The sequence below is a fragment of the Scyliorhinus canicula genome, chromosome 1, assembly GCF_902713615.1.
Source record: "Scyliorhinus canicula chromosome 1, sScyCan1.1, whole genome shotgun sequence".
Classification (NCBI taxonomy): Eukaryota; Metazoa; Chordata; class Chondrichthyes; order Carcharhiniformes; family Scyliorhinidae; genus Scyliorhinus; species Scyliorhinus canicula.
In genome coordinates, this window is record NC_052146.1 from 269,261,426 (window position 1) to 269,277,560 (window position 16,135).

A 16,135-nucleotide genomic window follows, 5' to 3' on the forward strand; every position below is an offset into this window, starting at 1 on the left:
TTGAGGCCATAGCCATTTACAATCTATTTTAATGACTTGCTCAAAAGGGACTGAATGTAATGTATTCAAGTTTTTCTGATTACATAAACAAAGTTGGTTAAGCAAGCCGAGGACCTCTCAAGAGGCTTCAAAAGGTTTTTGACAGGCTAAGAGTGGGCAATGTGACCGATGAGAAAAAGTTTTTGACCGGCTAACAGTGACCAATGTGTGAAATTATTCATTTTTGTATGAGTAAAATTAGTTTTTCAAAATGTTGAATGACTATTAAATGTTGGGTGGTCAGAGGTATTTTGGTGTACACAAGTTAACATGGAGGGAAAGCAAGAAATTAGGAAAGTCACATTGGCGTACCATGTGCAGTTTTGGTCCAGCCTTTTAGCAACTAAGGATCACAAAGCCGACTCCTGGGATGAGGGGTCCAATGAGAAAATGAGTAGAATGGGTCTATAACTATAATTGGTGTTACGGAGGAGATATCTCATTAAAACAGGAGATCAAGGGTAGATGCTGAGAGGTTATTTTCCTGAGCTGGAGTATCAAGAGTAAAGTATCAGAATAGGGATGGACCATTTAGACCGGTGACAAATTTCTTCAAGTAGTTGTGAATCTTCGGAATTCTTAGGCTGTGGATATTTGGGTCTGGAGTATTCAAAGCGGAAACAATAGATTTTTGGATACTAAACAAATCAAAGGATAGTGCAGGAAAAGTAAATTTGAGGGGTTCAGCCATACCCTAATGGAATGATGGGGCAGGCACAAGGGGCCATAAAGCCCCTTTTATGTTCTTACAGTAGGAGGTCTGAGATTTGTGCAATAGAAGTACCTAACAAAGTTCTACCTTATTTCCATCATAATTGCATGTGTGCACACTTAACTAATAATTTTGATTGAGACAGACTACGTACTGAGAGTGCAGCCTTAAGGTATTCTCTACTCAAAGCTAATTATAGTTCAATTAAACCCATGGTTTCCCATCTTTGATTTTAAAAAAAAAATCAAAAACTAGATTTGCATAATTTTCCTGATTGAACTGCGCAACCTCTTTCTCGTTTTTGAGAAGCAGCAGCATCATAGCATTGATTCTGTACAATGGTCCCCAATGAAGAAAGGCACAGCTACAAAAGGCATTTAGTGTGTGTAGTCTTTATTCCATATTAAGACAATTAAGCCAGAGTGAACACCAAGGACGTCTTCAGGGTGTAGAGAAAGGAAAAGATGGCTGCAATATTATAGCAAGTGAAAAGAGCTGATAATACAAATACACTGTATTGTACAACACACCAGAATGAGCTTTGATCTACAGCTAAGAGAATCATACATTATATTTATATGCAACATAAACAATACCCTAAACAGGTATTCCGAGTATAACATAATACATATTACAATAAATGCATTTATTGGCCATGTGTAAAAGCTGGATCTCTCGGAAAAGTAAATGTAGCCAGTTTTTATTTGAATTCAGAAGCACGAACATTTAGTTATAAACAAAGCATTACATATAAACTATACATATTATAGCAAGTAGCTTATGTCAAAGCATTTGAAAAGCTGATAGGCACACACACTTGGCCCTCAAAAAAGTAGATTTTTACAAATCTCAAAGTGCACAAATGTATTTGTTTGAGGGGTTGAACATATATGCAAATAATTACTTTCAGCTAAGCTGCAAAAATACTGTTTGACAGCACAAAAAGCTTTAATACAATATAAAGCACAATTAGAAGTGACCAGGTTATACTACCATATAATATGGGCTCTCATGCCCCAAGTCGTCGTTCCCACACAAAAAAGCTGTACATTTCCGTTGAAATTAAAAATATTTTTTCTGGTAACAGTCATAACAGATGGAAGTCAAAACCATGAATGTACTACATAGGTTAAGTAGCAGTTATTGTAACAAATGGACCTAGTCACCACCTTGCTCAAAATTGTTCTCTAAAAACAAAACACATTGGAAAGATGATCCAGCTATTAATTTCTTTAAATTAAATAAACAGTTTGCAACAAGCTTAAAATGTCATGAGACATGCCATGTACTTACTGCTCACATTTGTGGTGCAAATTTGATATTTTTTGACAATTGCTTTGCAAATAAATCAGGTTAAAACCTTCTCCACTAAGCTTTGGCTCTTCCTCTTGAAGAGACAATGAAATAGAAGTTCTAGCTCACGTCTCAATCCCTACAGTTTACTCAGCATTGGGGTGTTTTGGTGAAAAATAAAGGAACACTGGAACCCAATATTTATATAGCTTTAGAAACCTTGCAAATTTCTTCAGAATCCACGAAGCAAATTAGACCACAGCACACAAAAAAAGTGTTGAAAACGGCAAGATATTTTCCACCTACGTGCACACAAATAGACAACATTCATTCTGGCAGCATTCATATACAGCAGACATTAAAAGCATTCAGGAGAAATGGCAAAACAATTAAATTGTACCTTTTTGAGGTATAAAATAAGAGTTTTATTTTAATTTAAAGTGCCAATTCATTTTTTTCCAATTAAGGGGCAATCTTGCACATCTTTGGGTTGTGGGAGTGAGACCCACACAGGCAGGGGAGAATCAGCAAACACGAAGTGTGACCCGGGGACAGATTGCCCGGGTCCTCTGTGCAGTGAGGCAGCAGTATTAACCACTGCGCCTCCACGCCACCCTCAAGGTTCATAAGCATTAAGGTGTCTTATGGAAGTGCCAAAAATTGAAAGCAGTGTAATATTTTGCTCGAGTTTGAATTCATAATCAGGAATTCAGCTTCCACATCAGCCACCTTTATGGCCAGTGTACACCAGTTCAGGGACAGTATTGCGCTGAAGACCCACAAATTATGAAGTAGAGTATCCCGCATTTGGGGACGTTGCAGCCGACAACAGACCCGAAGTGCAATGGGCTAGCCTCGTCCTGGGCGAACCACCTTCTTGATCATGGTTTGAGATTGTCCTAGTTCTAAGTTTACAAAGGTGATTGAAAACAGGTGGTTTATTTTCAATCCAATCATTATGGGCATGATTCAGAGGTTAAAGGCTAGTGCGTGTTAACTCCATATTGAATTTCTATGATCTTACCTGCCCCCATCCAAGGCAATATTAAAATCACAGAATTAAGCTAACGTAAACACTGCCATTAACTTATTAAAAAAATTATCCTTTACGTTTGATGATACATGAACTTTGTTTCAAAGAGGAAGGAAATGCTCCATGGAACTTGGTTGACATTCACTTGTGGATCTATTCAACTGTATCAAATTAGTTGAATTATTTTTGATTTAAAACGTATTAAGTTCATTATATACCCAGATAAGCAAATAAATTAGGACACCACCTCTTTAAAAACAGTTTGAAAATTGTTTATGCAAAACACAAAAGTGCAATACATGGGCTAGATAACTGTATTTGGCTTAACTTTAGGCCAGAAAGAACAAGTAAGGTGGGGCAAGTTGCAAATTTGAGCAAACTCTCAACATGAGTACATCAAAATACATTACTGCAGCAATTTAGGCTTGGGAATCTTAGCGGACGTCACGGAAGTGTTCAAATGCTGTTCGATTTGCATGCACATATAAGACACCAGGTATCGCACTACGAGAATCAATCGGTACCACATCATTTTAGAAATTTGTAATTTGGATGGTCAAGTGATCTCCATTCCAGTATGAAGTAAGTGGCTCTGTGCCAAGCATCTTGGAGATCCAAAAGTTACAGGAGTACGAAATACAAAAAATAAAAATTGAAACCACCTCAAGAGACATGGGGGGTAGATTAGGATGGAGCTTAGTGTGAGAAGGTTGACAATATAAAAACATCCCTTACTTAAACTGATTTAATTTGCCCATTTGTTTAATCTCCACAAATATTAGAGCTTCAAATTCTGAAAAATTGTACAATAATGAAGGCACAAAAGACATTTCAAGAGTCTATTAGAAAAGATCCATTGGCAACCAATTTTGTTTTTAAGGAACTCGCACCAATTAGAAACCAGTGCAATGTGACTGGTGCAGGCCCCAACAGACCACTACTCATGACTGCATTGGTGTAAATATTACCAGAACATTGCAGATGGAAAGTAAATATTTACATTTATAATGCCTTTCAAGTCAAAATATCTTCAAACATTTATACAAGTTGTTTCTTGAAGTATAACACATACCCAGCAACCATTCTGCATTAGCACCATTTCACAAACACGCAGTAGATCAATGGCCAGTTAATCAGGTTCAGATAGTATTGAATAAAGAGGCATGTTGAGGACGCCAAGAGAATCCCCAATTTTTTGAATGTCGTAGAATCTGTAATATCCAGCTAAGGATGCACATCTTGTTTGAATCTACCTGTACAGCACCTTTTGAAAATTATTCTCCAACCAAACAGAGCAAGAGTGTCTTAATGGAACAATATCCTATTGATTTTTCTCTTTTGGATGAGCAATATCCTATTTGAACATGAAGGTTTCATTAATTAAAAACTGCTTTAAAATTATATTTCAGCTACGTTTTAAATTGATGAAAAGTCGACGGAGAAATTTTCCATCAGATTTATCTTTTCCTTTAAAGTCAAAGATTCCAAGCAGATTTAAACAGTTTGGGAGGAAAAGTTAATTATTAATTCTAGATAAGGGGTTTTAGACTGCTATCATCACCATGCCACCCTCAACAACCTGAGTAAAAAGATCAACTAGAAATTGAGAATCTGTCAATAAGATTTCTTTGAGCTGGAAAAAATAGTGTTGGAAAATATAATGCTTCAAGTTTCAGGATCATTAAAGAACATCTGACAGGCATGCTCTTTAAACAAGTTATTGCTTTCAAAAAGCACCTCATGTAAATCAGTTGCATGTGTTGATCAGAGGCCTATTTCAATTAACAATTACAGACACTCTGGAGAGAACAAATTTACATGGTTGAACCAATTCTATTACTTGGAGTATGCACCACTAGGGCTCAACAAAGCTGGTTGTTTTAATTAACAATCTTGCACTGGTACATAAATGAAAATAAAAACCAGGTGCAGTTGGAATATATGAATAATTGTGGGAGGTTAACTATGCTGGTGACACAAATGGTTACAGTCTGTGCAAATTCTACACATTTCATAAGACATTAACTGAACTACATTATCATATCTATGGCAAGAATCAGACCTCGACACTAATAATGGGAACAGACTATTAGAACAAACGTGAAAGTGGTTGCAAGCTTACTGAATAGTTCAGTTATCAGTTGAAATAAGCTAAGTCAGAATTATTTTTGATGCAATGAAGCTGAAGTTCAGCTTCACAGCACTTGTGGACAACATATCAAAACTAAGCATACAACTCTTTTATAAAGGTTATTCAGTGTTTAAGGATTTTCTAGGGTGCACTTGCGGAACACGGTAGAAAAATATCATGCTATTAAAGCAACCATTGCAAAAAGGTGATCACACCTTGAAAACTATAATAAGGAATAAAATAATTGCTGATGTTAATTTTTGAAACTGATTTCACAGAATCCCTACAGTGCAGGAGGCAATTCAGCCCATTGTGTCTGCTTTGACCTTCTGAAAGAGCACTCCACCCAATCCCACTTCCCCGCCCCACCCCAGTAACCTCTTAATCTACACATCCCTGGACAGCAAGGGGAAACTTCATAGTCACCCAAGGCTGGAATTTAACCCGGTCTCTGGAGCCGTGAGGCAGCAGTGCTAACCACTGTGACATGTCATCCATTTCACACGATAACACTATTTATTGACCTGGAAACGGTTTCTAGTATAGATTGAATTGTATAAGTTGGCACCTTCCAAAATAGTCAAGAGTTTTTACAGCACAGAAATAGGCCTTCTGACCCATCAAACAGTCCATTAAAAACTTAAAAAGCTAAAATCCTGGTTGCTTGAAGATTTTAAAATCAGCACAAGGACATGAAACAATTTGATTTAACAGAATAAGTTTGCACCTTGTTTTTTTTCCTAAAAAGCAACTCTGCCAGATGCTTTCTTTGTCACAGAGGATAGATGCACAGCATGCGATACAGAAGCTGCAGTACACATAGGACCAAATGATCTAGTCTTGGATAGGAATGGATAACCAAAATTGCAGTAGCTGCCGAGCATGGTTATTTTACAAAAAACAGATAAGAATCACATGGCATTTTATACAGCAACTATTGAGCTTCTAGTCACTGTCACAGCAATTTCAGTTGTGTTACAAGAACAGGACTAGATTTAAGAAATATCAGTTAATTCTTTTTGGAACTAATACATAAAACATTTTCTTTACATCCTGGATATTTTAAAAGATTTAATCCAAGAGAACGTGAAAATCAAACACGTCTCTGCGTGTTATCATTTGAAATTAAAAAGTAAAACTGGCCCTACAGTGAAAAAGTGGGCTAATCAAAAGGCTAAATGTGGTGAGATTATGGTTTTCACTTTTCTAGTAAAACGTTACTCCCTTCACAAGGTGTTCACTTAAATGCTTAGTCCATACTTGAAATTTAAATAATGCTTGGTTTTAGGTCCCAAATAATCTAATGGTCACTTTAAAAATGGGAACATATTCCCTGCAAAACCTTCACCTAAAACTCACATTAATACACAGCATAAAGCCACATAACTGTAATTAGTACAAATATGAAAAATTATCGACCTTACTCCCTGACCATATATTTGGAAGTGGCCCCATATTCAGCAAAAAAAGCGATACTAGGAGGGGAAATTAATTTGCACAAAGAGAGAAAGATAGTTAATTATCCGGTGTTTTGTGATGCCTCAGTTAAACAATAGCGGCAATATCGTTATTGTTGTCGTTAATTTGCAGCAAAAACTACTGTTAGAACTGCAGAAAAATTATCAGGGCATTGAATTTCCCAATCATAATCAAAACACAGGAAGTGAAATCTGCCCACCGAAGTTCATCCCTCCTCTACATTAACATCGGACCCAGCTGCAGTTTTGCAATTCCCCACTGTTTGAGTGTTTACTTTCGATCAAATTATTCCAAACATGACCCCTTGAAGTTTTTCAACCTGTTTTAAATGTACTCCTCAATCATTGAAATTTATATTCTCTGGTCCTATATACCCACCCCCGCCAAAGTAAACAGCTATAATCTGACTGCACAACTGTTAGCCTGGATTCCTGCTCACAGGCTGAAAAACATACCATTTGTATACTCTACCTGGATTTCTGAACTCAATATACGGATTTCTCCACTCAAATCTTATAGTTAACTGTTCAGACAGATTTTGCATTGGCAATCAGAAAGTAACAGCCACCAAGTGATAATCTAGTTGGTCACTCATTAATATCAATTAGCATTTCATTGGAGGACGTGGTGCAAAAACTGCAAGGCCCATCTTTGCCAATGTCCAGCATGACACCCAAGAAAAGAACAAAATAGCTGTCCATCCCCTTCAAAAGAAAATGCTTGGAAATGATTTCAAGGTAGTAATCTCAAGGGCCAGACAATGGTCATCAAAGAAAAAGACTTACAATTATATTAGTGCCGTTGTGAATCTCAGGACATCCTAAAGTGCTGTACTGCAAGAAACGTGGCAGCCAATTGTGTGCAGCAAGCTCCCACAAGCAGCAGTGTGATATTGACTACATCAATCTGTTTTTACTGACGTTAACTGAAGGGCAGATATTGGCAATGAGACTGGGGATAACTCCCCTATTATTCAAAATAGTGTTATGGGATCTTTATGTACACATGAGGGAGCAGTTACTCAATTTAACATCTCTTCTCAAAGAAAGCACCTCTAAGTGCAGAATTCTCTCAGTCAAACACTCAGGCTACACTGTATCATCTGGTACCCAATTATCCTGAAATTACTTCGCAGAATCTATTTTTTGAAAAAATGAACTTTGCAGATATCCAAATAAAAATACAATCCTTCCAGTTTGGCTACCATCCAGGTTAAATGCCAGAATGGTAATCCAACACAAATGGTGTTTAATCTCCAAATGGTGGTCTCATTAAAATTTGGTTTGAATTCCAACACATGATTTCCAAGATTCTATAGTGAATGTGCGTACGTTGTAGATTCTGCATCAGTTCCAGAGCCCCAAAGTTGCCCCGAACCAATGATCCTTTTTGACCATATCTTGCGCACACAACTTCAAAAGCTATCCCTAAATGCCAACATAATAAATACATGCACATTAATTTGTAGGTGGATTTGCAGTATCCACTGAAAATCAGACACCACAAAGTGCTCAAGTACCTGAAAGAGAAACCACACACTAAGTCAATTCAAGCCTTGAATAATTCAGAAAGGATTAATTCTTTCTGAAAAAATTTGCAACCATCATAATATCCCATGACTAAGCAACTTTGCGGCAACTTAAAAAGCGAAGAATCATTGGGTGCAATTCTCACTTGACCGTTGATGGTTCTCACTCCAACCATCGCACCCTTACTTTCTGCTTGTAGTGGTACTCTTTCAGATACTCTTGTAAAGGCGGGGGAAGTGGAAGTGCATCTATCCCATCATATGTTGTACAGTTGCAGATAGCTGCACGGCAGATGTACTGCAGACTGAAAGGAAGGGTCCTGGTCAGTGGAACAGTAAGCAATGGTTCAAAAAACATGCACGAGCTGGGATCCTTATAGTGTTCCAGAAGGCCGGTTACTGTGGTGGAGTGAAAAACACAGGGGTCATGGGCATCAAAACTAAAATTGTGATTCCACTGCTCGATCCTGGCATGCAAAGAGCGGTTATAACGGCGGAAGCTTACGGAGAAGAGGTAGTCCTCTTGTGCCGAGTCCCTGAGCAAAAAGGTGCCTTCACGCTTGCCATCAAGGAGAGCCTCAGCTTCGTAACGGTCCATCACTCCCCAGTAACATGAGTTACTTGTAATTTGAAGCAAATCTGGCACCAGGCAATGAATGTAATCTATTTGTGTGTGCACTTTCCAGGGCCCAGGTCTGGTAGAGTGACCAAGGTTTTCTCCTGGCATATGTCGTGGTTTCTGTTTGCGTGCCTGGAGACAGAGAGTTGTGGTGTCCTCTTCAGAGTCCCAGTCTCCATTTGTCATTGCTCGATTGTCACCGGAAATCTCACTCATCCCAGGTGCCAACTTTGGTCCCAACTTGTATGCCTGATTAATTTGAGCAGTGGATTCAAAAGTGTGTATAAGGGCATTGGGAGGGGGATCCACCCCTTCTTCGATGCTGAGCCTTCGTCTTTCTCGAAGCCGATCTTCTTCATCTTCCGCAGAAGCAAAAGTTGGGTCAAATGTCTCAAGCCAGCAGGCTGATTGTGAGCTAACAGGAGCAGTGTGTTGCTTAATAAGATGCCATTTTTGGGCTAAGTCTGACCCAGCTGGAAAAGGACATTTTTCAAGCATCAGCTCAGAGAGCAATATTTTTCTCCTGCTCGAGGATAAGTTCTTAGATTGTTTATTATGTGCTCGCAGTGGAAAACACAGACCTACAGTTTCTTGGAAACGCTGGCGTATAGATTGTCGTGTCATAGTTCGATTCGACAAATTATCCATATCATGTATGGAACTTACACCATATCGTCTTTCCCGTCTCTGTAACCCATACCGTGTCCGATTAAAGCGTTTATCTGTATCAAAAGACATTTGCATTTTTGCAGAGCAAGAATGTTTCTTCTTCCCACCCCATGGAGCATGACGAGAGTAAGAGTCTCTTCTAACAAGACGAGACTCTGGTACAGCACCCAAATTTTCATTCTCTTTATCTAAATCAGCTTCAACAATCTCTGGGGCATCAGAAACACAGTTCCTATTTCTTCTGTCTGCTTTTAGATGTGTGTCTGCAACCAATGGGATAGCTGCATGTCTATTTAATGGACTTGAACGTTGCGGAGGCAGATCACCAACTTGTGCACTTGCATTTTTACCCACTGAACTTTTTGGACAGTTTAAGTCATTTTCATTTCGGCCTCCATCTTCATTAACAAAAAGGTTCTGACATCTGTATTTTAAATTGCTCCACATCTTTCCAACTTTCTCCATAGGTTAAACACGTATCTAAGGATACAAGAAAAAATATTAAAACAAACAGAAATAACAGTTCAGAAATAAGGTTATATCCAATCCTGCACCACACTTAATAAACCAGAAATTAATACAGCCCATTTGCTTACATATCTAAAACAAAATGCAATTTTGCCAATGATTGAATAGAATTCCTGGAAAAGATTAAAAGATCATTAGATTTAGTTAGCACAGTGGCAAACCCCAGTAAATTTTGATTACTCCCTACATTAATTAATTGAATTATCTTTATTGTCACAAGTAGGCTCACATTAACATTGCAATGAAGTTACTGTGAAAAGCCATTGGCTGCATAACCAAAATTAAGCCACCAGTAAACCAAATTTGCATTCATTTGGTGTTACATCAAATCATGCCATTTTAAATTGCTCCAGGTGCAACAATTACTTTTGAAATGCAGTTAATTATGTTTTTAAACATAGCCACTAACTTGCAAACAGCAAGACCAGATAAACTAAAAATGGGAGGAACAGAGGTAGCTTATTTCTATTTGGGTTGATCGAGACAGGAACATTGGCAAGGTACTTTGAGAGTTCTCTACCCCTTTTCAGCTAGTACAAGGAGATACTTTATATCCACTTGAACTATTGGAACAGGCAGATAGGCACTGGGTATACTGGAGGACTTGTAAATTTTACTCACTTCTAAAACCAAATCACTGACAATGTGACTGGCCTGTAAAAGTTTGCAGGAGGTCAATTTGAATACCTCAATAAATAGGTGTTACACCTCCAAATCATTGCCCATCTTTCACTAAAATTGGTATTCTAAGTTTGTGAAATGCAGGCACAACTATTGAATCAAACCTTCAGACTGAATAAGTATCCTAGAACCTCAAGCCACAATATACATTCCTTTTACAGAAAGCCTTCCTTCAGCTAAACTTTTAAAGTTTGCAAGACAGTTCTAATTCATGAAATGAAACGAAGGAACGAGGGCAGCAGAGCAGAGCTACTGATCATCTGTTCTGGGGAAATTTGCATACGTGCAGTGCGGTCAGCCTAATTTGAAGGTGGTTTGTGGAGGGGCTGTTGTCAAGTGACAGTTAAACCCAAAACACTTCGTCAGTGTTTCCCACCCCACCTCCTTCTCTAACCAAAAAAAAACCACGGTCGTTGGGAAGCGGGAGCAGGGGCCTGTCGTGAAGGTGAGCGAGTGCCTTTAAATTTGCTTACCTTTCAGCGGGAGCAGGGTTTGAGGGAATATCAGGTAAGCTCTTCCTTTCTTTTTCTTGTTTTGTTTTTAATCTAGAGGTGATGTCAGGGAAGGCAGTACAAAGCTCCTCCTGCAAGATGTTTGAGGTGAGGGACGCCGTCAGTGTCCCTGCTGATTTCATCTGTGGGAAGTGCACCCAAGTCCAGCTCCTCAAAAACCATGTTAGGGACCTGGAGCTTGAGCTGGATGAACTTCGGATCATTCGGGAGGCAGAGGGGGTCATAGATAGAAACTTCAGGGAGGTAGTTACGCCAAAGAATAAAGATAGATGGGTGACGGTGAGAGGGGCTGGGGGTAAGCAGTCAGTACAGGGATCCCCTGTGGTCGTTCCCCTTAGTAACAAGTATGCCGTTTTGGATACTTGTGGGGGAGGATGACTTACCAGGGGTAAGCCATGGGGTACGGGCCTCTGGCACGGAGTCTGTCCCTGTTGCTCAGAAGGGAAGGGGGGAAAGGAGTAGAACATTAGTAATTGGGGACTCAATAGTCAGGGGCACAGATAGGAGATTTTGTGGGAGCGAGAGAGACTCACGTTTGGTATGTTGCCTCCCAGGTGCAAGGGTACGTGATGTCTCGGATCGTGTTTTCCGGGTCCTTAAGGGGGAGGGGGAGCATCCCAAGTCGTAGTCCACATTGGCACTAACGACATAGGTAGGAAAGGGGACAAGGATGTCAGGCAGGCCTTTAGGGAGCTAGGATGGAAGCTAGAGCGAGAACAGAGTTGTTATCTCTGGGTTGTTGCCCGTGCCACATGATAGTGAGACGAGGAATAGGGAGAGAGAGCAATTAAACACGTGGCTACAGGGATGGTGCAGGCGGGAGGGATTCAGATTTCTGGATAACTGGGGCTCTTTCTGGGGAAGGTGGGACCTCAGACAGGATGGTCTACATCTGAACCTGAGGGGCACCAATATCCTGGGGGGGGGGGGGGGGGAGATTTGTTAGTGCTCTTTGGGGGGGGGTTTAAACTAATTCAGCAGGGGCATGGTAACCTGGATTGTAGTTTTGGGGTAAGGGAGATTGAGAGTACATAGAGGTCAGGAGCCCAGATTTGACTTCGCAGGAGGGTGCCAGTGTTCAGGTAGGTGGTTTGAAGTGTGTCTACACATGGGTTGGTACCTGGGACTTCGATGTTGTGGCCATTTCAGAGACATGGATAGAGCAGGGACAGGAATGGTTGTTGCAGGTTCCAGGGTTTAGGTGTTTTAGTAAGCTCAGAGAAGGGGGCAAAAGAGGGGGAGGTGTGGCGCTGCTAGTCAAGGACAGTATTACGGTGGCGGAAAGGATGCTAGATGGGGACTCTTCTTCCGAGGTAGTATGGGCTGAGGTTAGAAACAGGAAAGGAGAGGTCACCCTGTTGGGAGTTTTCTATAGGCCACCTAATAGTTCTAGGGATGTAGAGGAAAGGATGGCGAAGATGATTCTGGAAAAGAGCAAAAGTAACAGGGTAGTTGTTATGGGAGACTTTAACTTTCCAAATATTGACTGGAAAAGATATAGTTCGAGTACATTAGATGGGTCGTTCTTTGTACAATGTGTGCAGGAGGGTTTCCTGACACAATATGTTGACAGGCCAACAAGAGGCGAGGCCACATTGGATTTGGTTTTGGGTAATGAACCAGGCCAGGTGTTAGATCTGGAGGTAGGTGAGCACTTTGGAGACAGTGACCACAATTCGGTGACCTTTACGTTAGTGATGGAAAGGGATAAGTCTTCCCCGCAGGGCAAGAGTTATAGCTGGGGGAAGGGCAATTATGATGCCATCAGACATGACTTAGGATGTGTAGGTTGGAGAAGTAGGCTGCAAGGGTTGGGCACACTGGATATGTGGAGCTTGTTCAAGGAACAGCTATTGCGTGTTCTTGATAAGTACGTACCAGTCAGGCAGGGAGGAAGGGGTCGAGCGAGGGAACCGTGGTTTACCAAAGAAGTGGAATCTCTTGTTAAGAGGAAGAAGGAGGTGGCCACGAATAGGAGGAGGTCGGAGTACTTCCGGCTTTACCGAGGGACCAGGCAGGGTTGCCCCCTGTCCCCCTTGTTGTTTGCACTGGCAATCGAGCCGCTGGCGATGGCGTTGAGGGATTCAGAGAGATGGAGAGGCTTGGTGCGAGGTGGAGAGGAACATAGGGTGTCGTTGTATGCCGATGACCTGTTACTGTATGTGGCGGACCCGGTGGGAGGGATGCCAGGGGTGATGGAGTTGCTAGCTGAGTTTGGGACCTTTTCAGGTTATAAATTAAATTTAGGCAAGAGCGAGGTGTTTGTGGTGAACCCTGGAGACCAGGAGGAAGGAATTGGTAGGCTCCCGCTTAGGTGGGCAGGGGAGAGCTTTAGGTACCTGGGGGTGCAGGTAGCCAGGGACTGGAAGACTCTTCACAAGCATAACTTCACCAGACTTGTAGATCAGATGGAGGAGGAGTTCAAGAGGTGGGACATGCTGCCATTATCGTTGGCGGGGAGGGTACAGTCCGTCAAAATAACGGTGCTTCTGAGGTTCTTGTTCCTCTTTCAGTGCCTGCCCATCTTTATCCCCAGGGCCTTCTTTAGGAGAGTGACTAGCAGTATTTTGAGCTTTGTGTGGGCACATGGGACTCCGAGAGTGAAGAGGGTGTTCCTGGAGCGAGGGAGGGATAGAGGCGGGCTGGCGTTGCCCAGCCTTCTGGGGTACTATTGGGCAGCCAATGTGTCAATGGTGCGTAAATGGGTGATGGAGGGGGGAGGGGCGGCGTGGAAAAGAATGGAGATGGCGTCATGTAGAGGTACGAGCCTGGGTGCCATGGTAACGGCACCGTTGCCGCTCTCCCCTAAGAGGTTTACCATGAGCCCGGTGGTGGCGGCGACCCTAAGAATCTGGGGACAGTGGAGACGGCATCGGGGGGAAACAGGGGGCTCGATGGAGGCTCCACTGGGTGGCAACCATCGGTTCATCCCGGGGAACAAGGATGGGGCATTTAGGGGGTGGCAAAGGGCGGGCATCAGCAAATTGAGGGACCTGTTTATTGGCGGGAGGTTTGCGGGCCTGGGGGAACTGGAAGATAAATTTGGCCTTCCCCAAGGGAACATGTTCAGATACTTGCAGGTAAAGGCGTTTGCTAGGCGACAGGTAGAGGGATTCCCTTTGCTGCTGTCACGGGGGACGATGGACAGAGTGCTTTCGGGGGTGTGGGTCGGAGAGGGGAAGGTGTCTGACATCTATAAAGGTAATGCAGGAGGTGGAGGAGTCGTCAGTGGAAGAGCTGAAGGCTAAATGGGAGGAGGAACTTGGGGAGCAGATAGAGGACGGGACTTGGGCGGATGCCTTGGAGAGAGTCAACTCTTCCTCATGTGCGAGGCTTAGTCTCATCCAATTTAAGGTGCTGCACCAGGCCCACATGTCCGGGACTAGGATGAGTAGGTTCTTTGGGGGTGAGGACAGGTGCACCAGATGTTCGGGGAGTCCAGCGAACCACGCCCATATGTTCTGGGCATGCCCAGCACTGGAAGAATTCTGGACGGGGGTGGCGGGGACGGTGTCGAGGGTGGTTGGATCCAGGGTCAAACCAGGGTGGGGACTCGCGATTTTTGGAGTTGCGGTAGAGCCGGGAGTGCAGGAGGCGAAAGAGGCCGGTGTCCTGGCCTTTGCGTCCCTAGTAGCCCGACGAAGGATTCTGCTACAGTGGAAGGATGCACTTGGGGAAGTGTGAGACCTGGATCAGTGACATGGCAGGATTTATAAAATTGGAAAGGGTCAAATTTGCCCTGAGAGGATCAATACAAGGGTTCTATAAACGATGGCAGCCTTTTCTGGACTTCCTGGCTCAAAGATAGGTAACTTTGTCAATAGCATAGGCAACCTTGGGGGGGGGGGTGTTCCTTATTGTAGTGTCTATTATGTAACTTTATATTGTGTTAATTTGCATTGTTGTTAAAATGCTGTGTTGTTCATGGAGGTGGGGCGAATGTTTATGATTGTTAATATTATTGTTATTTTTGGTATTTTACTATGGTGTGTTATTGTTGTGTAAATTCAAAATTTTTCAATAAAAATTATTTTTAAAAAAAAGAGGAAGAAGGAGGCCTATGTGAAGATGAGGCGTGAAGTTTCAGTTGGGGCGCTTGATAGTTACAAGGAAGCGAGGAAGGATCTAAAGAGAGAGCTAAGACGAGCAAGGAGAGGACATGAGAAGTCTTTGGCAGGTAAGATCAAGGAAAACCCAAAAGCTTTCTATAGGTATGTCAGGAATAAGAGGGTAAGAGTAGGACCAGTCAAGGACAGTGGTGGGAAGTTGTGTGTGGAGTCTGAGGAGATAAGCGAGATACTAAATGCTCACTGAGCTAAATCGCTGGCTTTTAAAGTAGACCAAGCAGGCCAGCAGCACAGTTCGATTCCCGTACCAGCCTCCCCAGACAGGCGCCGGAATGTGGCGACTAGGGGCTTTTCACAGTAACTTCATTGAAGCCTACTCGTGACAATAAGCGATTTTCATTTCATTTCAAATGAATACTTTTCGTCAGTATTCACTCAGGAAAAAGATAATGTTGTGGAGGAGAATGCGGAGACCCAGGCTATTAGAATAGATGGCATTGAGGTGCATAGGGAAGAAGTGTTGGCAATTCTGGACAAGGTGAAAATAGATAAGTCCCCGGTGCCTGATGGGATTTATCCTAGGATTCTCTGGGAAGCCAGGGAAGAGATTGCTGAGCCTTTGGCTTAGATTTTTATGTCATCATTGGCTACAGGAATAGTGCCAGAGGACTGGAGGATAGCAAATGTGGTCCCTTTGTTCAAGAAGGGGAGTAGAGATAACCCCGGTAACTATAGGCCGGTGAGCCTAACATCTGTGGTGGGTAAAGTCTTGGAGAGGATTATAAAAGATACAATTTATAATCATCTAGATAGGAATAATATGATTAGGGATAGCCAGCATGGT

General features: G+C 42.0%; 1 protein-coding gene and 1 non-coding gene across 6 annotated transcripts in view; both read right to left on the bottom strand.

Moving 5' to 3' along the window:
* Window positions 1–1,127: 1,127 nt before the first annotated feature.
* The window catches only part of LOC119974288 (suppressor of cytokine signaling 5-like), a 52,636-nt gene continuing 37,628 nt past the window's right edge, over window positions 1,128–16,135 (bottom strand). For all 5 annotated transcript variants that reach the window (XM_038813067.1, XM_038813082.1, XM_038813063.1 and 2 more), the window contains one exon: window positions 1,128–9,983. In XM_038813067.1, coding sequence (XP_038668995.1) covers window positions 8,379–9,968 — 1,590 coding nt within the window. In that variant the 5' untranslated portion in view covers window positions 9,969–9,983 and the 3' untranslated portion in view covers window positions 1,128–8,378. The remainder of the gene's footprint in view (window positions 9,984–16,135) is intronic.
* On the bottom strand, window positions 2,796–2,957 carry LOC119978778. Its single transcript, XR_005463569.1, has one exon. It is a non-coding gene; the product is annotated as a U1 spliceosomal RNA (small nuclear RNA).